We start from the raw sequence: 21931 nt of genomic DNA, 5'->3' as shown, positions 1-21931 counted from the left end.
AACATTTTAAAATACATTTTTATAAATGCACGTACTCATTACTTTTAGAAAAACAACCAAGAAGCACATATTCATTTTTGATAAAATATTCAGGGTTATTAATTTTATGGATATTGTATTGGTTCACAAAAATAACTTTCCTAACTTGTCTACAAAAATAACCCAATAGATTTATTAATACAAAAAAATCCAATTGGCATAACCTTACAGAATCTCTAATGAGGATTCTGTGTTCAGGGAAGAGATAGTTAATGGTTACTGATGTTAGTGAGTTGGCCATTTTTAAGGTGTTCCAAAAGTCTTAGAGCAGTTTTAAATCTTGACAGTTTAAAGACTTTTGAGACACCCTGTAATTCACCTCTGTAAGACTCTGAAGTATGACTTTTCTTATCAATTAGCACAACAGGACATATGTAAGTTCTCACTCTTCTGACCTACCTCCGCCTTTAGCATCAGCATGAAAATGTCACATCACTCACTCAAACTCACTCAGATTCCCCAAATTGCTCTCAAGCCTACACACATACCACATAATATGCTCATACCACACACATCCACATATAGACGCCCTACACACCACACTTTTAAAAAACTATATAAATGTTAATAATATAATGCTTTTCATCTTTGTTCTATACTCTGTGACTACCAAAGAACTATAGTTAGGAAGGTGGATAGCACAATGATTATTCCTTTATATGAAAGAAAAACCTTATTATTGGAATGTGACATTTGAACTTAATTATTACCACCCCTACCCTCCTGTTCCCCACCCTCAACCTCATTCTGTTAAAGACTGATGACACAAAACTCAACTCCCTCTATCCTGCTTAGGCTGAATGTACAAAGCCCTACTGCAGCCCCACCATGAGGGACCTTTCAGACTAACTTATTTATAGAGACAGGCTATATCCCATTGACTCATTCAAATGACATGGAATGCCCTGCTGACTGGATGTGTACTATAATCAGGTCTAAAAAAACTTTGTAAGCCAAAATATGTAGCCTAGGAATCTGAAGCTGCTATCAATAAACAAGTTCCCTTAACATTCTCATATTTTTAAAATACTTTCTTAGTTTGATTTCTCCTTTTATCTGCCCTTCAATCTTATGGACCTTCTAGTGATCAAGGTTCACTCTCATGAACCTCAGGCTGAAAAATTTCCCTATTGTTTTCTTTGGAGCAAGATTTGGACTAATCTGGATATGCCAGTGTTCATAACCTAGATTTTGGTCCAGTGAAAATATGCCAGTTTGTGGAGTCAGAAGACCAGCTCTACCACATTACTTACTGTAAGACACATTGGGCAAGTTACTTAAATTCTGTGGCCCCATTTCCTCAACTATAAAACCTGTCTCTTTTTCTTTCTACTATGAGACTCAATCTTATGGTTTTTTCCAAAGCCGAAAGCCTTGCTACAATTTGAAGGATATCAGGAGGAATTCTTTACCTAAACATATCTCCACTGAAATCCTCCCAATAGGGACTTTAACAGATTCTTCCCTTTGTAAGTCAAAAAACTCCTGGAATACTATCATAGTCCCTTAAAATGCTCTTATTTTAGAACTACTCTTTCTTGGGTAGATTACATCTACTTTAGCTCCTTCCCGCAATATCTAGCATCCATAACCTGCCTTTTTCTGAAGTCTTCAGTTATTGCAATTCTCCATGCTAGAAACTTCTTTATCCCATGTTTTTGGGCAAGATGCCTCACTGACCCAATTTTTAGGACCCTCTTCCTTGGACACATCAGAGAAGAAAAGTCATCCAGCATATCTGAGCAAAAAACCCTTTTCTCTCCTATAATAAACCCAAGGACCTTTAACTTGTAGTCTCAAGCTCCTTGAACTCAGGAATCTCCATCTATAACTAGAGAATTGACAAGAGCTTAGAGATATTAAGTTTAATCCCTCACAGGGCCATCCCCCTTTTCTTTCTCTTATTATACTCTGACAATCTTTACATTGAAAATCCCTATGATCTCCCTAGCTGTATCCCTTTCTCTTTTCATTATCTTCTGTCAGACTATCTGCCTTCCCATTTGTGAATCAAAGTGAACCTATCATAAAGACTTGTTACTTTTAGCATCCAGAGTCAGTCTGATTCAAAAGTCTGCTAGATTCCAATTTCATTGAAATGACTTGTGACAGACAGTACATTGTGTCAGCTATTCACACTTTATTGCAAATTAATTTAGCTGGCAACCTTTCAAAAAACTATTAGCAGAACATTGGCTATTTACTTTCTTCCTAACTGATGTGGAAGGAGAAAAGGGGGATGGAGAGGGAGGAAAGCAAGCAATCTATTGAAGTAGGATTGTAAACTGGGCCTATACTCTGTTGAATTGAATTGAATTGGAAGCACTGAGATGAAATAAAAGTATATATCTGGGGAGTCAGATCCAATCAATCAAGGGAGAAATTACAAAGCCCCTGCATTTTTACACAAGATAACATCTGTTACAACATTCAAACTTTATACCAAAGGAAACCAAACTCCCTTATCTCATTCCTGCCCCAGACATATGTGACCTTGGGCAATACCAAATGATAAAGCAAATACTTGATCAAAGGGTTTCTAAATGGTGGTGTTCTTTATTAGAAGAGAGAAATCATAAAGGGAATCAAGAGACAATGATGAACTGTGAACAACTGACCCAAGAACTCTTGCTATCCCTTGTGACTTTTCCATTCTCATCCAAAGTCTGGGTGACTGGGAGAGATTTAGACCTTCTTGGACTAGTGTGGCAAAAAGTCTTCTGCATGGAGATTGAGAAATGAAAGTAGAAGGTCCCTCAGTTTCCACATGCCATTTCTGTGCATACTCTTGGGCAGATTATCCAGTACAAAATCTAGACTTATAAAAATGAAAATGCAAAAACCCAAAGCCCAGCATCTTGGTGAGAAACAGGACCATCAAGAAGACAAACTGGGCAATCCTGCAAAAAAGAGTGAGACAAGTTATTACTGACCAAGGTTGCAGAGATTTATCATAGTGGATAATCAAAAGCCAGTCAGGGCAATAAAGCCCTGTCTCTGATACAAATTGTGTGACCTTGAATAATTCATTTAACCTCTCAATGGCCCAGTTTATTCTTTGAGACTTTAAGTTATTAATAAGGTGCTGATTTTCACTGGTGTAGGACAATGATGTCCAAAGTAGAATCTGGCTTCCTTTCCCAGTGATATAAATTAGCACAGCTACATAAGACTCAGGGTCTGAACCAACACAATGCATCTTAAATGAAATAAGACTTAGGGCAGAAGTGTGAAACACAACTGTGTCTTGCAATACTTCCGATTACTCTTGGAACCCTATTAAAATGGAATCAGATAATATTTGATAAAATAAGTATACAATAGAACATAATGTTAATATATGGTTTTCTAAGTCATTATGCAGCCCTAAGGAATGTTTATGTATGGTTTAGTGGCTTCATTTCTATGTAACTCTACTGATTTGGGGCAAGTAAAATAAAACTAGAACCATAATCTCATCCTGTATATCTTAATACTTTTGCATCTTCTAGCAATGAGATATATCTTTATTCTGGCATTAACTCTGGGTATGAAGGAGCAAGAAGAATTCTGTGGAGTAGATTAATTCTATGTGATTAATAGATTACTATGTCTATGCCAAGTATTCCTCTTCTGAAGAATAAAAACATCCTATACTGAGTCCCTGCCTTCCTGGCAACTCAGTGTGAATGTATTCTGGGCTAGTTAAATCAAGCCCTTTCTGGTTACCTGAACCAAAAAAGTTTTTGCCATTTTCTAAAAAAGTTCTCCTCCTATGAAAGCAATAAATACAACAAATGAGATGATTTTAAGACTAATTCCTCCCTCTCTCCCTCCTTTTATTTCTTTCCTTTCCCTTCTTCCTTCCTTCCTTTCTTTCCTTCATGCTTTCTTTTTCTCCCTCTCCTTTGTTTTGTTTCCTAGTGCCTAGAATAAGGACCAATATACAATAGCACTTAATGCTTATTGATTGATAACTATATTCAAGGCCCTGGATTAGTTGCTAGAGAAGATATTGTCAGCACAGGTGGAAGAAGAGAGAATTTAGGGTCACCCAGATTCTGCAAGTGTCTAATCCCTTCAGGGAATTCTGCAAGTGTCTAATCCCTTCAGGGAACAGCTTAAAATGAATAGAAGTAGTCAGCTCCAGTACTCCTGCTAAGGTTGGGACTACTACTGGTAGGCTTCAGGTCAGAGCAAGCAGAGTATGAAGTGCAAGAGATCCATGAGCCATAGGAGGAGAGTCTGGTTGAAGCTAGTACCACCAACTGTTGTAGGACCTGAGTCTCCTTTTTATAATTTTGGCTGGGGAAGGTGGCACGGGTGGGTGGAATGGGATTGTTGTGTTACAAATGTCTTTGTTGTCTCAGAGGTAAGGATTGACAGTCATCCAGGATTAAAGGAATGATAAAAGGAGGTACTATTTACATTCTAGAAAATATATTGGGAACTTTGAGTTCCCATTCCTGGAATTCATTCCCTCCTCATTTCAACTTTTCAGCATATTTTTTGTTTGTTTGTTTTTACAAAAGAATGGGGTTAAGTGGCTTGGCCAAGGTCACACAGCTAGGTAACTATTAAGTGTCTGAGGTCAAATCTGAACTCAGATCCTACTGACTCCAGGGATAGTATTGTGCCACCAGGCTGCCCCAACCTTTCAGCTTAAGTTCCTTTAAGGTTTTGTTAATGTTCTTTTTTTTTCCCTCAAGTTATTTTGCATTTACTTCTCTGTACATGGGGGTCTCACATTTTTCCAAGTAGAATTTAAGTTCCCTGAGGGGAGTGACTTGTTTGTTTGCTTATTTTTTTTTTGTCTTGGGTGCTTAATAAATATTTGTTGAATTTGTTGAATTTAGTAATATTTGCTGATAATTAGATTCAAACAATCTCTATGATCTATTGCTTTCCTTTTATTCACTAACAGAATATAGATGAAAGGAAGGGATGGAGTCAAGAGTGTAAAATTAGCATAGGAAAACTTACCAGAGTCAAATCAGATTGACCATGTATCTTCTGAGCTTTTATTCTAGAATAATAAATAAAAATAGATATCTAAAGGACTTTCAAATGCAAGTCACTTCTATAAAAATGGTTTCTAGTCTAATCAATTATCTGTTTTCCTTTCAGATTATTAATAGCTATGCCAAAGCTTGATTCAAGTAGTAATTCAAAGAAATATAAATAGAATAACTTGAAATTTCATTGACATAGGGAAATCCCAGATGGGGAAATTCCCTTTAGAATGTAGGTTAGCACACCTTATAGTGAGGGCTCCTTAGAACCACTGAGAAGTTAATCAACTTGTCGGGAGTCCTATAGCCAGTTAAAAGACAAGGTTTGAACAGAGGTCTTCCTGGCTTTGAGGCCAGCTCTATCCACTAAGTCATTCTATATATCATCTACAAGAAAACAGCAAACATTTGTAAATGCTTTCAAGTTTACAAAGTGCTTTACATATATAATACTTTTTTATTTATAAGGCAACATTTCTATGTGGGAGGAGGTTAATGGGTTATGATAGTAGTGATACAAAAAAGATGAAAAGAATGTCAAAGAAATGTTAGAAATTACATAGAGGAGAGAAGATGAAAGTTCAAAGGGAAAACATGAACAAAACAGTTTTGTTACAATCTTAAATTTAATATAGAAATTTTATTATAGAAATTTAATTTAAGTTTCAAGTATGATGGTTTTTGTTCTTTGATTATTGTAATATTTGTGTTTATTGATGTTTAATTGTAATAAAAAAATTTTTAAATAGAAAAAGGCCTATACGAAATAGCTCATACAATTTTCATGAAACTGGGCATGTCAACATGTATATAACACTTTATGTTTTATAAAACACTTTATATATACTATTTCATTTAATTTCATCCATTTATATGCATAAATATAGAGTTAGCCCTCAAAATGGTAATCCTTATCTTATCTTAGATTAGAGGGCATAAGAATAAAGAGAGCATTCCTTAAAATGATATATCTATCTAAAAAGCATCACCTATAATGATATAATGAAGTTAGATACCTTCCCAATAAAATCTGGGGTGAAGCAAGGATGCCCCTATTATTTTATATAGTACTAAAATGATAACTATAGCAATAAGAAAAAGAAATTAAAATAACCAATGAGGAAACATAACTATCACTCTTTGCAGGTGATAAGATAGTATACTCAGAGAACCCTAGAGAATCAACTAAAAAATTACTTGAAATAATTAACTTTAGAAAAGTTGCAGGATATAAGATAAATCTACATAAAGCATCAGCATTTCTCTATGTGATCAATAAAGCCCAGTAGCAAGAGATTAAAAAAAAACCAAAATTACATTTAAAACAACTATAAGCAATATAAAATACTTGAGAATCTATCTGCTAAGTCAAACACAAGAACTATATGAATACAATTACAAAGAACTTTTCATACAAAGTCAGAGCTTAAAATGTTGGAAAAATACTATTTGCTCATGGGAATGCTGAACCTAAGTTAATTTACTTACTCAATGCCATATCAATTAAACTAACAAATATTATTCGAGAGAGCTACAAAAAAAATAACAAATTACACCTGGAAGAGAAAAAAAGTCCAGAATATCAAGAAAATTAATAAAAATGCAAAGAAAGGTAGTTTAGCAATATCAAATTTCAAAACCACATATAATATAATAATCACTAAAACTATCTGGTATTAGTTAAAAAAATAGAAGGGTGGATCAGTGGGATAGGTACACAAGACATAGTAGTCAAAGACCATAGTAATCTAGTGTTTTATAAACCCAAATATCCCTGTTTTGGGGTCAATAACTCACTATTTAAAAAAACTTCTGGGAAAACAGGAAAACAATAGAACACAAACTAGGTATAGACTAACATTTCACAAGGTGTACCAAAATAAGATCAAAATGGGTGCATAATTTAGACATAAATTAACACTATACAAATTAGAAGATCAAGGTAAAGTTTACCTGTCAGATCTATGAGGCAGGGGAGAATTCATCATTAAACAGGAGATAGAGTGCATTACAAAATGTGGAACACATTATTTTGATTATATTAAATTTAGAAGTTTTTGTACAAACAAAACCAATGTAGCCAAGAATAAAAGGAAAGCAGAAATCTGGTCAGCAATCTTTTTAATAAATACCTTTGATAAAGGCCTCATTTCTCAAATATATAGTGAACTGAATCAAATTTATAAGAATACAAGTCATTCCTCAATTGATAAATGGTCAAAGGATATTGAACAGGGAGGATATTGATGAAGAAATCAAAGCTACTTACAAGTATATGAAGAAGTACTCCAAGTCACTTTTGATTAGAAAAATGCAAATTAAAATAACTCTGAGATATCACCTCATACCTAGCAGATTGGTTATTATGACAAAAAAGGAAAATTATAACTGTTGGAGAGGATGTGGGAAAAATTGGACACTAATGCAGTTATTTTGAGTTATGAACTGATCCAGCCAATCTGGAGAGCACTTTGGAATTATTGTCCAAAGGACAATAAAACCAGGCATACCATTTGATCCAACAGTACCACTATTAGGTCTGTATCACAAAAAGATCATAAAAAGGAACGAATATATATGTGTAAAAATATTTAAAGCAGCCCTTTTCATGGTCACAAAATATTGGAAATTGAGAGAATGCCCATCAGTTGAGACATGACTGAACAAACTGTAGTATATGAATGTAATGGAATATTATTATGCAATAAGAAATGATGAATGGGTAGATTTCAGAAAAACCTGAAAAGATGTGTATGAACTGATGCAAAATGAAATGAACAGAATCAGGAAAGTGTTTTACACATTATCAGCAACATTATGTGATGATCAATATAAATGATCCAACTTGTTCAGCAATAAATGATCTAAAACAAATACAAAGGACTCATGAAGGGAAATACTATTCATATACAGACAAAGAATAGACTCTGAATGCAGAAAGTATATTTTTCAATTATTTTATTCTTTCTAATAATTATTCTTTTTGTTTGATCTATTTCTTCTTCCATAACTGAGGTTAATATGGAAAAGTTTTTCATGATAGTACATATATATAAATTATATCAAACTGTCTACCATTTTCAGAATAATGTAGGAGAGTGAATGAGAGAGAAAAATTTGGATCTCAAAATCTTGTAAATAGGAATGCTAAAATTGTCTATGTAATTGAGGGCAAAACATTACTATTAAAAAAAACTCACACTTCTTTATCAAGGAGCTGTATCTCCCTATTCTTCTCCATCAACCTCAGGACTTCCTGGTGTTTCTGCTCATGGAAATTAAATATCTATATCTACATCTATATCTACATCTATATCTATATCTATATCTATATCTATATCTATATCTATTCTATAGACTTAGACATACACATAGACATAGACATACACACACACAGGAACAAAAGGAAAATTTCATGATTATTCAATTGCAATGTAGATTAGCAAATTTATAATAATCCAAAAATCCTTGACACCCTCTCCTAAAAGGTTTACTTTGCAGAAGGCTGCAGTGGGTATTTCCTTTTTTTTTTTAGGTTTTTTTTTTTTTGCAAGGCAATGGGGTTAAGTGGCTTGCCCAAGGCCACACAACTAGGTAATTATTAAGTGTCTGAGGCTGGATTTGAACTCAGGTACTCCTGACTCCAAGGCCTGTGCTCTGTCCACTGTGCCACCTAACCACCCCTGATATTTACTTCTTAAATACAGTTTAGGCAATAGAATAAAGGAGGCCATTGGTGAGAAAGTTGAGCAAGAAGACGTGTCTTTTAAAAGATTTTTAAAATAGTGGCCTAATGAGAGACCAAAAATTCCATTGTTCAACCAAGAACTGATAAGAGAAATGGGTCTTTATTTAACATTACATTATATGAAATTTCTTGACTCTCTGTTGGGGAATTTCATTATCATTGCTGAATATGAGAGATAGAAAGGAACTCAGGGGTCATCCAATCCAATATTTCATGAATAGCAACAAATATTTCTAATAAGGTGCCTCCACTTGAAAACCCTCACTCAATAAAATGGAACTCTATTTCCCAAAGCAGCCTGTATTAGATAGTTCCAATTGTTAAACAGTTTTTCTAAAGGGTAAATTTGTTTCTTAATAGCTTCTACCCATTTTTCCTACAATTATCATATCTCACCTATAAGTTTTCTCTTTTCCAAGATAAATATTCCTTATTATCTTCAACTGACTTTTCTTTTAAAAGGTCTCTGGTTTCTACTATACTGGTCAACTTTCTGTAGACATACTCCCATATGGTACCAAAAAAAGAACAAATTCTGGTCTGAATCCAGCCTGACCAGGTCCACAGGCTCTATTATTTCTCTAGTTCTTCCCTGCCATGATTTTTTTGGTTGCCATGTCTTAGTATTGTCTCATAATGAGTATCCAAAATTCATTAATATCCCCAGATTTAATACCTTTATGAAATTAACCGTATCTTTGCAGTGTTTGTCCAAAGATCGGCACTCAGATGTTACCTAGAAAAATCAGAATTTTTTTAAAAAAACTAAACTAAGCTCTCTGAGTTAATTCAGAAACAAGAAAAATATGCAAATATTAACCATAATTACCATTATGATTGTCACAGTGTATTTCATGATACCATTAATAACAGTTTTAAAAAATCAATTGCATCCCAATTGAGAGTATTACATTCACTTTCATGATTGATTCTGAGCAAACTAAGCAGTAATAAAAAGGAGTTATACATTCATAAAAAAATTAAGTGAATACCTTACGAACTGTGTCTGGCCAATTGGCCTATGAATACTGCAATAGTATATTGCAACAGAATACTTTCCATTCCATTCAGCCCCAGGTTTTAAAGAGATGAAGCCAGAGCTTTTGATCCAGCATCCTTCTTTCTTCATCATAAGCATTTAATTCAGGAAATTCAAAAAGTACCTATTAAATATTTGTTTTCCTTCAAGCCTGTTATTTCATTACAGTGGGGAAACTCCCTGTATGAAAACTCCTTTTCCTAATTCTTTGTAACTTGTAGTCTACTAGAAAGTGACTTGAGGGCACAGAGAGGTGCTCTAGTATTTGTCAGAAGTAGGAATTGAACCTATTTCTTCCTGTCTGGTCCAAGATATGCTGCTTTTAATTTTTAATTTTCCATTTATTTAGTAGTCAATAATTAATTGCTTACATTTATATAGTACTTTAAGATTTACAGTCAGTGAGATTGGAATTATTTTCTCATTTGATAGCCAAGGAAACTGAATCTCAGATTGGTTAAATAATTTGCTCATGTTCATGCACAGCTAGTAATGTAGGAGCCAGAATCCTTAACTCAATTCTGATTGCAATTCCATTCCTCTTTCCACCTAGAGGTGGGAATTTCTATTAGCAGCAGTTCCAACTGCTGCTAGAGATTTAAAGAGATAAAGAAGTCATAGTCCCTGTCCTTTAGGTGTTTTCAATTATGTGTACACATTGTTCAGAGTTCCTCCTTCCTCAAGTCTAGGTCTTTCTTGTGGTCTTAGTTCTGAGCACCTTTAGTATCCCATCTAAATTTGTACCCCAAGCCAGAAAGTCATGAGAAGGGAATGATTTGAAAGGTTAAGTTCATTACCACTACCTTTGCCAATTCTTTTTCCTGTTCTGCACAGAAGACTATGGTCTTTTGTAATTTCACCTATGGAAGAAGAAAGAAAAAAGAAATAACAGATTGGTGATAACCCAAGAGGAAAAATGGACAGTTGTAAAAATCTCATGCTTTCACCTCAGAGAAACTAAGACATTTAACACCCCAAAAATTATTTTACCATTATACCATGACATGATCTCTAAGATCCCAGAAATGAGAAAAGAGAATATTATTCCTCTTCTTTTGATGGAAGAAATAAAAGAAAATCAGAACAGCTATACCTGATGAGTTACAATTTCTTTTTTTCACATTACAACAATAGTCTCTTGTATAGTTTTATTTAGTTTAACAATATCCCCTCCCCTCCTCAAAGATAGAGAAATCTTAAGAAAAATAAAGCGAGAACAAAAAAAATGTTCTTCAGTCTGTATTCAGATACTATCAGTTCTGTCTTTGAGATGGATCACATTCTTTATTCTAAGTCCATCAGAGAAGTTGTCTCCATAATTTTTTCCCACAGTTGCTATTGCTAGCTATATTACCCTCCATCCTTTTTCTCCTCAGCCCCATTTATTCTCTCTCTTTTTGCTCTGTCTCTCCTCAAAAGTGTGTTGTATTTGACTGTTCTTTCCCATGATCTTCCCTCTCTTCCATCACTTACACTCCCCCCCACCCGAAGTCTTCTTTTTCCCATCCCTTTCCTCTCCTTTTGCCCTCTGGGTTAAATAGAGTTCTGTAATCTATTGAGTGTGTATATTATTTCCTCTCTGAGTCACTTCTAATGAGATTGAAGGCTCACTCAGTGCCCCCCACCCCTCCCCCTTCCATTCCATTGCAAAAGCTTTTTCTTGCCTCTCTTTACATGAAATAGATGAGTTACTTTTTCGCACCACACTGCTCTTCTAATAAAGGTAAAAAACAAAATTGTCCTATTTCCTGTAAACCCAAAGAAGACTCCTTGGTATGGGTTAATGAGCTGTGAGTTATTCTAGAATTAGCTCTTCATGGCTTAAGTCGATTATATTTCCTTTTATATACCATAAGGTCACAAGTGTAGAACTGGAAAGGACCCTAGAAGTCATTTAGTTATTACAATTTATGGTCATGTGAAAAAATGATCTAAATACTTATTGATTAGAAAAATGCAAATTAAATCAATCTTGTAATATAATTTTATACCTACCAGATTGGCTAAAATTATTGAAGGAAAAAAGCAACAAATGTTGGAGGGGATATTGAAAAATTGGGATGCTAATTCATTGTTGGTTGAATAGTGAATGGATCCAATAATTTTGGAGAGTAATCTGGAATTATGCCCAATGTGATCAACAAAATGTCTATATTCTTTGACCCAGCAATACCACAACTAGATCTATTTACAAAGATGATTAGGAAAAGAACCTATATTTCTAAAATGTTTCAGCAACTCTTTCTCTGATGGCAAAGAATAGAAACTGCATAGATGCCAATTGATTGGGAAGTGGCTAAACAAGTTGTGGTATATGATTGTTAAGTAACTTTACTGTGCTTTAAGAAATGATGAGTTCAACAATCTTAGAAAAACATGGAAAGACTTGCACAAAATAATGAAGCAGAACCAAGAGAACACCGAATAGAGTAACAGTAATATTTTTAACCTTCTCAAAATATGGATAGGAAAATAAGACTCAGAGTGAATTGCTCAATGACAAAAATAGATCATAACTATAATTAATTTATCTTTTCCATTAGTTGAGAACCTTCTTATGGGCAGGGACCGCATCATCTGAATTCTACCTTGCTAACTTACCACAGCATTATCTAAAGTACTTTTTTCTCACAACAGACATCATGTTATTGAATGATTAAGCAATTGTGAAGACTTTAAGATTTATGTCCATTCTTTTGGCTATCATTGCAGAAAGACTGACCAGTGAAGTATTGAGTATGTACTTTTTTTTAGGTTTTTGCAAGGCAAATGGGGTTAAGTGGCTTGCCCAAGGCCACACAGCTAGGTAATTATTAAGTGTCTGAGACAGAATTTGAACCCAGGTACTCCTGACTCCAAGGCTGGTGCTTTATCCACTTCACCACCTAGCCACCCCTTGAGTATGCACTTCTAAAGTCCATGAAGATGTAAGAGAATGCTTATTGGTTTCAGGTGAAAATGTCTCTAAATGAGGATAGGAATTAATCTAATAGTTCAGCTGTAAGAACACTGAAAATAACTTGATTTTTAAAAAGTTGTCACTTCTTTGGAACTTAAAGATGTCAAAACATTGATTAGAGAATCCTTTGATTTGTACCTTTGATTCTTCCAACAACTGTTGTAGATTTTCATTTTCAACTTCTTTCAAATTCTCTGGTGGCTTATTGGAAAGCTAAAATTCCAATCCAGAAATACAGTAAGATATGAGCTACATTTATGCAAGCATAAAATTCTAAAAACTGAAAAATAATTTGTTGAATTTGAAGTCAGAGGCAATGGGTTCCCAGTTGATAATGATTAGCATCTTCAAATCCCCAACAGGAGTAACAATAGAAGACAATTCCTTCCTAATGAAAATATCTGATTCCCTGCAACCATTTGAAGCAATCTATTTATCTACTCTTGTTCTTGCTAAAACCTTATCCAAAGACTTAGTTTGGGCTAATCAATATATTAACTGTGCTATGCAGCACACAACTCTGACTAGGGACCACAAACCTGGACCAGAAAGCCAGAAAGATTTCCATAAACTCTTATCTCCCATTTAAACAGTTAATATATACATAAGCCTTTAAGATTTACAAAGTATTTAACAAATAATATACCATTTGGCCCAAAGTGCTCTACATATGACATCCTCTCTTTTAAAAATATTGGGTCATGGGTCACAGGCAAAATTCAGCTTTAGGTATTTATCAAAGGGAGAAATTATCTGGGTGAGTAAAAGGGCATAAATAAATCATTACTGAGGAAATCAAACAAAGCTAGTTGTCCAGTTGCCTTCTGCCACAAAACTCCCATGAACTGTTATGTCCGACATAGAAGAATGCTGAGTCCTCAACTTCATTTCTGAAATATATCAGGAAAAACACATCTTGCCCAATTAGAAAAATTCTTTAGGGTTTTCCTCTTTTTTTTTTCACCTTTCCTAATATAATCATAGGAAAATACTGTGTTTATTTTATATTCGTTGATAATAAATCTTAGGTTGGGTAAAGATCCCCAAAACTGTCGATTACATAATCTAAATAACTGATAGGCAGAGTGAGTACTATGGTATGGGAAACAGATATGTTATCAGAATGTGGTTCCATTTTTAAATGGGATAAGCCTTCCCACTACCCACTACTCATCTCTGTCTGGATAAGGATATCTACATGGGGGACTTTGGGAAACATAAGAGAACTTGGGGATCTTACCTTCATCTGTAGCTCATTCACATTCTTAGCCAGTATCACATTTTTCTTTTTCTACAGAAATAAACAAAAATCATAGCAGTTCATATCTTTCCATCTGTTCTTGGTCCTCTTTTCTGCCAATTTTTTCATCAAATGACAAAACTGTGCTCTGACCTCACATAATGAGAGTAGAACAGAGTCCAAACATTAGAGTTTCTAATTCCAATACTAACAATAACAATAATAACTAATTTTATAGTACTTTAATCTCATATGACCCCAAGTGCTTGTATATATATTATCTCATTGATGCCAAGCACTACATTTCCAGAACTCCCCCTCCCTGCTCCCTCCATGCCTGAAAACAACTGTGATTTCAATTATGTTAACTTGCTCTAGTACCTGTGAAATCAGGGGAATATCCCAAGGAGAGGGGAAAAAACAGCATAGTTACAAACTAAATCCATTAGACTCATCTTTCTCCTGTTCCATCCTTACCAATTTTGTGGTCTCCAATTTCAGGTTTTTCAGTACTTCCTCCCTCTCATATGCTGTGTAGTTAAATTCATCTCTTTCCCTGGCTAGACCTATTGAGTTGGTGATCTTTTTTCCTAGACTGGATAACAAAATATCACATAGGTAAGTACTAATCTTCAAGATTAAGCTACAGGGTTTCATCCTGGGGAAAGTATGGTTCAGACCTAAAGAAGCTTTGATAATGACAAAATATGAACCTCAAATTGAATGAAGACCAGTGAAATCGGCATTTATGAGGGGTAAGAACAATGAGAACCTAGCCAGTTCCTCAAATATGACAATAATTTATTCTTTAAATGTCTATGTGTGTATGTATGTATGTATGTATGTATGTATATATATATGAAAACAGAAAGGCTACTTATGTCAAAAAATTATCTGTGTGGGGGGGAATGGAGGGCTATTTTAAAATCTTAGATTCTCTCAGAGTTCTCTGAATTCTGAGGTTTCAGTTATTCAGAGAATTAAATTAGGGTTGAGTCATTGAAAGAATTAATTTGAAAAAATGACCACTGATAAAGATGACTGTCCTTTCTCTTCCTTCTATCCATTCCTCCCCATCCCTAGATGCTAAGAACAACTTCCCCTGTCCAAACCAAACTCTGACCTTTGAATCTGTAGTTCTTTTTCTTTGATTTCCTTAAGAAGGTCCTGGTTTTCCTCATCTAGTTGCAGCATATCCTTTTCAAAATCCAAAATCAGGTGGCCAAGATTCTTTTTTGCCTTCACCAATCTCAGAATTACCTTCTCTTGAGAACTACCAGGATATATTATTATTTCAAACCGTTAATTCAGTTAAAAGGAAAAAATAATAATTTTTAAAGCATGTATTATGTGTAAATTATGTTTTAAAGGCAAGAAAAAGACTTCCAGCCAATATGACAAAGAGAAGACAGGCACAGTTCTAAAGTCTCCTGATCTCTTCCCCATCTATCACATGAAACAAACCTCTTAAAAGAAATCCGACCCACAAAACCCAGAAAGAAAAGCCAGGAGAAAGAACATCTACCTCAGGATTTATCTTCTGCAGCAGCTTTGGCCAAATTCGGGCGAGTGAGTCTGGGCTCAGAGGGAGGATCAGCCCCGGATCAACTTGATTAACAGCTAAATTGGAACCGGGAGTCTGAGGGCCTGAGAGCCGGACCAGCCAGCTAGGTGGCAGGGGCTTGAGTCACGTAGGGAGTAGAGGCACTGGTGTTGGCACTGTCCCCAGGAGCTTGTGGACATGGCTGGGGGGAAGAGTTCTGGTGCAGGAGAGCTGCAGACACCATCCCTGGGATCCTCTCATTCCAGGAACTCAGAGTCCACACCTCCATTACAGCTCAGACCTCTTCCCCAAACAAATGCAGACTACTTCTGCCTCAGGCCCAGGTGTGTGATCAGAAGAACCAGCCCAGCTGACAAATGACCTCAGGCCAGGGTAAAGAGCACCATTGATTGAAGGCAAAAGAATTCAATAGCTCCAACTCCTCCCTTCAAGCAAAGGAAGAAGGCATCAATCAAGGTCACAGACACCCCAGAGAAAGGAACCAACACCTCCCATTGGCCAGACAGAGAAATTGCACTCAGTGAGTAAAGCCTTTAGTGATCCCAAGCCCCTGTGAACCAGCCCCACCCCAACTCAAGGTCTTACCAAAATGAAGAAGGGCCAGCGGAAAGGTAGATCCATAAAAAATTCTTGGAAGGGAAAGACCCTAACTCAGAAAGACCTAGAACCTCTGAGGAGAATATGATCTGGTCTTCAGCACAGAAAGACTTCCTTGAAGAAATAAGGAAGGAGCTTAAAAATTTGGGAGAGACAACAAGAAAACAAATCCTTAGAAAGTACAATTGGACAAATACAAAAGGAGACTAAATCTCTCAGATGCTCAATTGGACAAATGCAAAATGAGAATAAATCTCTCATATCATCAATTGAACAATTACAAAATGAGAATAAATCTCTCACATCATCAATTGGACAAATACAAAATGAGAATAAATCTCTCACGTCATGAATTGGACAAATACAAAATGAGAATAATTCTCTCAGATCCTCAATTGGGCAAATGCAAAAAGAAAATAATTCTCTCAAAACCTCAATTGGTCAAAAGGAAAGCTCTTTCAAAAGTAGAACTGACCAACTGGAAAAGGAGTTGCAAAAGGTTAATGAAGAGAACTCCTCCCCCAAAAAAAGAATGGAGTCTACAGAACTAAGGACTCCATGAGACAGCAAGAGTCAATTAAACAAAATCAAAAAATAGAAAAAATAGAAGAAAATGTAAAATACCTCATCAACAAAACCACTGACCTTGAGAATAGATGGAGGAGGGGCAACCTGAAAATTATAGGACTTCATGAAAACATTGAAGAGAAAAAAAAAAGCCTGGACTTAATATTACAGGATCTAGTGATGGAAAACTGCCCTGATATCATGCAATCAGAGGGCAAAGTAGTTACTGAAAGAATACATCGATCCCATCCAGAAAAAGATCCTAAAATTAAAACACCAAGTAATGTTGTGGCCAAATTCCAGAACTATCAGATAAAAGAGAAAATCCTGTAAGCAGCCAGAAAGAAACAATTTAAATATCAAGGAGTCACAGTAAGGATCACAAAGGACCTGGCTGCATCAACATTAAGGGATTGAAGGGCCTGGAATGAGATAATTCGAAGAGCAAGAGAGCTTGAAATGCAGCTAAGAATCTACTTTCCTACAAAGCTGAGCCTTCTCTTCCAGGAAAAAAGATGGACATTTAACAAAATGGAAGAATTCCAAAAGTTCCTGATGAAAAGACCAGAGCTAAATAGAAAATTTGGACATCAAACAGGAGGTTCAAGAGACACATGAAAAGGGTTTAAAAAGGGGGGGGGGTGGTAAAAGAAAAAAAAAACTGCTATCTAGTAAGTTGAAACTGGCTATATCCAAGCATGGGGAAAAAGATTCTCATAAATCTTGAGAATTGTAACTATACCTAGCCAGAAATGATGGACATTAATGATCTATACATGAGACTGCTATCTAAAGAGATGTAACTGGCTTTAACCCCACTTGGGAGAAAGACTCTAATAACTCTCAAGAATTTTTTTTTAGTTTTTTTGCAAGGCAATGGGGTTAAGTGGCTTGCCCAAGGCCACACAGCTAGGTAATTATTAAATGTCTGAGACCAGATTTGAACCCAGGTACTCCTGACTCCAGGGCCGGTGCTTTATCCACTGTGCCAACTAGCCGCCCCAACTCTCAAGAATTTTAACTCCATCCAATAGAATATACTGAGCTAGAAGTGACAGACACTCATAATTTTCTATGACTTTGATAGAATGATCTAAAAAACACTACCTCCTTAAAAAGGGGGACAGTAAAGAGACGGGAGGAGGGAGGAGCTTGAATGGGGTAAATCTCATTACACTAAGAAGTACAAAAAACCTATGGTAATAGAGGAGAAGAAAGGAGCAGATGAGCAACACCTGAATCTTCCTCTCATCATACTTGGCTTAAAGTCAACCTACACATACTAAGTTAACTTATAAAACATCGAACCTTTCAAGTATTAAAAGTGGAAAAGGGGAGGGGGGATGGAGAAAGGGAAGGGAAGTGGGGGGGAAGGGAAACAACAAAAGGAAGGGAAGGGAAGGGAAAAGGGAAAAAGGAAAAGGGGAAAGAAAGAGGAGGGTGTGATATAGGAGGGCAAACACCCTGAAGGGGTGATATTCAGAAATAAAATACTGGGAAATATGGATAAGCGGGGAGGGGGAAATAGAAACAGAGGGAAGATAGCACAGAGGGCAATAAAGAGTTAGTAATCATAACTTTGAATGTGAATGGGATGAACTCTCCCTTAAAACATAAGCAAATAGCAGAGCTGATTAAAAACCAGAATCCTACAGTATGCTGATTAGAAGAAACTCATTTGAAGCAGAGAGATACATATAGAGTAAAAGTAAAAGGTTGGAGCAAAATATATTTTGCTTCAGCTGAAGTAAAAAAAGCAGGGGTAGCAATCCTTATCTCAGACAAAGCAGCAGCAAAAATAGTGTTAAAAGAGATAAGGAAGGAAACTTTATTCTCCTAAAAGGTACCATAAACAATAAAGTTATTTCAATACTGAAAATATATGCACCCAGTGGGACAGCACCCAAATTCTTAGAGGAGAAACTGAAAGAACTACAGGAAGACATAGACAGCAAAAATCTACTAGTGGGAGACCTCATCCTCCTGCTCTCAGATCTAGATAAATCGAATCATAAAATAAACAAGAAAGAAGTTAAGGAGGTAAATAGATTGGTAGAAAAAATTAGATATGGTAGACTTACAGAGGAAACTGAATGGGGATAGAAAGGAATATACCTTTTTCTCTGTAGTACGTGGAACTTATACAAAAATTGGCCATGTACTAGGACATTAAAAACCTAATGATCAACTGTATAAAGGCAGAAATAGTGAATACATCTTTCTCAGATCACAATGCAATAAAATTCATATGCAATATTGGGCCAAGGAGATCTAGATCCAGAACAAATTGGAAACTGAATAACCTCATTTTAAAAAATGAGTGGACCAAAAAACAAATTGTAGAAATAATTAACCATTTTATCCTAGATAATGATAATAATGAAACAACACACCAAAACCCATGGGATTCATTCAAAGTGACTCTCAGGGATATATTACAGTTCTAAATGCCTACATGAATAAATTGGAGAAAGAGGAAATCAATGAACTAAACATGCAACTAAAAAAATTAGAGAAAGAACAAATCAAAAATCCCCAATTAAATACCAAATTATAAATTCTAAAAATTAAAGGAGGAATTAATAAATTGAAAGCAAAAATAACTATTGAATTAATAAATAAAACCAAAAGTTGGTATTATGAAAAAACCAACAAAATTGATAAACATCTGGTCAATCTGATTAAAAAAAAGAAAGAAGAAAACCAAATTGCTAGTATCATAAATGAAAAAAGGTGAACTCACCACCAATGAGGAAGAAATAAAAGTAATAATTCAAAATTATTTTGCCCAACTGTATGCCAATAAATCTGATAATCAAAGTAAAATGGATGAATATTTACAAAAATATAAATGGCCCAGGTTAAATGAAGAAGAGATTAAATACCTAAACAACCCTATCTCAGAAAAAGAAATTCAACAAGCCATCATTGAACTCCCTAAGAAAAAATCTCCAGGGCCTGATGGATTCACAAGTGAATTCCACCAAACAATTTTTTTAGGGTTTTTTTTTTGCAAGGCAAATGGGGTTAAGTGGCTTGCCCAAGGCCACACAGATAGGTAATTATTAAGTGTCGAGACCTGATTAGAACCCAGCTACTCCTGACTCCAGGGCAGGTGCTTTATCCACTAGGCCACCTAGCTACCCCCATCTACCAAACATTTAAGGAACAATTGGTTCCAATTCTATATAAACTGTTTGGAAAAATAGAAAAAGATGGAACTCTGCCTAACTCTTTCTATGAAACCAATATGGTGCTGTTACCTAAACCAGGAAGAGTTAAAACAAAGAAAGAAAATTATAAACCTATTTTCCTGATGAATATAAATGCAAAAATCTGAAATAAAATCTTAGCAAAATGATTACAACAAGTTATCACTAGGATAATACATTATGATCAAGTAGGATTTATTCCAGGAATGCAGAGTTGGTTCAATATTAGGAAAACTGTTAGTATACTCATTATATCAACAACAAGCCTATTAGAAATCATATGATCATATCAATAGATGCTGAAAAAAGCCTTTGACAAAAATACAGCATTCATTCCTATTAAAAACACTAGAGAGTGTAGGAATAAATGGACTGTTCCTTAAAATAATTAGCACTATCTATCTGAAACCATCAACAAGCAGTATATTCAATGGGGAGAGGCTAGAGACATTCCCAATAAGATCAGGGGTGAAACAAGGATGCCCATCATCACCATTACTATTCAATATTGTATTAGAAATGTTAACATCAGCAATTAGAGAAGAAAAAGAAATTAAGGAATTAGAATTGGGAAGGAAAAGACAAAACTCTCACACTTTGCAGATGACATGATGGTCCTACCTAGAGAATACCAAGAAATCATGCAAAAAACCTACTGGTAACAACTAGCAATTTTAGCAAAGTTGCAGATAAATCCTCAACTTTTCTATATATGTCCAGCAAGATACAGCAGGAAGAGCTAGAAAGAGAAATCCCATTCAAAGTAACCTTAGACAATATAAAATACTTGGGAGTCTATTTGCCAAGACAGACTCAGAATCTTTTTGAAAACAATTATAAAAGACTTCTCATGCAACTTAAATCGGATTTAAATAACTGAATATCAACTGTTCATGGATAGGTGGAGCTAATATAATAAAAATGACAATTCTACCAAAACTAAGCCATCTGTTTAGTGGCCTACCAATCAAAATTCCAAAAGATTACTTTAATGAGTTAGAAAAAATTCTAAGTAAATTCAGATGGAGAAATAAAAAAGCCAATAATTTCCAGGAGTTTAATGAAAAAAAAGTGCAAAAGAAGGTGGCTTAGCCCTACCTGATGTAAAATTATATTATAAAGCATCAGTCATCAAAACTGTTTGGTATTGGCTAAGAAATAGAGTGGCAGACCAGTGGAATAGACTAGGTGTAAAAGCAGGAGATGATTATAGTAATCTGCTGTTTGATAAACCCAAAGAGTCCAGCCATTGGGATTAAAAACTCCCTCTTTGATAAAAACTGGGGATAATTGGAAGTTAGTATGGAAGAAACTTAGAATATCAGACCAACACCTAACACCCTTTACCAAGATAAGATCCAAATGTTTGCAGGACTTAGACATAAAAAACAATACTATAAGCAAATTAGAAGATCAAGGACTAGTTTACCTGTCAGATCTATGGAAAGGGGAGTAGTTTATGACTAAGGAAGAGTTAGGGAACATCACCAAAAACCAATTAGATGATTTTGATTACATTAAATTAAAAAGCTTTTGCACAGATAAAGCCACTGTAACCAAGATCAAAAGAAATGCAGTAAATTGGGAAACAATCTTTACAACTAATGATTCTTCTGACAAGGGACTCATATCTAAAATATATAGAGAACTGAGTCACATTTTTAAAACAAAAAGCCATTCCCCAATTGACAAATCGTCAAAGGATACGCAAAGGCAATTTACGGATGAGGAGATCAAAGTAATCCATAGCCATATGAAAAAATGCTCTAAATCGTTAATTATTAGAGAAATGCAAATTAAAGCTTCTCTGAGTTACCACCTCACTCCTCTCAGATTGGCCAATATGATCAGAAAGGACAATGATCATTGTTGGAAGGGCTGTGGGAAATCTGGGACACTATTACATTGTTGGTGGAGCTGTGAACTCATCCAACCCTTCTGAAGAGCTATTTGGAATTATGCCCAAAGGGCAACA

At 35.2% G+C, this 21931-nt stretch overlaps 1 protein-coding gene across 6 annotated transcripts in view; it reads right to left on the bottom strand.

Moving 5' to 3' along the window:
* Positions 1-2177: 2177 nt before the first annotated feature.
* Positions 2178-21931, bottom strand: part of LOC141521986 (transmembrane and coiled-coil domain-containing protein 5B-like) — a 44118-nt gene continuing 24364 nt past the window's right edge. Inside the window, exons 2-9 of one of the 6 annotated variants that reach the window (XM_074235028.1) lie at positions 15140-15289; positions 14494-14611; positions 14017-14067; positions 12915-12989; positions 10621-10677; positions 9455-9514; positions 5002-5044; positions 2853-2939 (exon numbers count right to left, since the gene is read on the bottom strand). In XM_074235028.1, coding sequence (XP_074091129.1) covers positions 5012-5044; positions 9455-9514; positions 10621-10677; positions 12915-12989; positions 14017-14067; positions 14494-14611; positions 15140-15289 — 544 coding nt within the window. In that variant the 3' untranslated portion in view covers positions 2853-2939; positions 5002-5011. Of the gene's footprint in view, positions 2940-5001; positions 5045-5276; positions 5418-9454; positions 9515-10620; positions 10678-12914; positions 12990-14016; positions 14068-14493; positions 14612-15139; positions 15290-21931 lie in introns of all 6 variants that reach the window. The other 5 variants (XR_012478098.1, XM_074235027.1, XM_074235030.1 and 2 more) reach the window with 5 other exon arrangements.

Source organism: Macrotis lagotis, chromosome 4, assembly GCF_037893015.1.
Source record: "Macrotis lagotis isolate mMagLag1 chromosome 4, bilby.v1.9.chrom.fasta, whole genome shotgun sequence".
In the NCBI taxonomy this organism is placed as follows: Eukaryota; Metazoa; Chordata; class Mammalia; order Peramelemorphia; family Peramelidae; genus Macrotis; species Macrotis lagotis.
The sequence above is the reverse complement of the archived record's forward strand: the minus strand, read 5'-3'. Positions and strand labels throughout refer to the sequence as shown.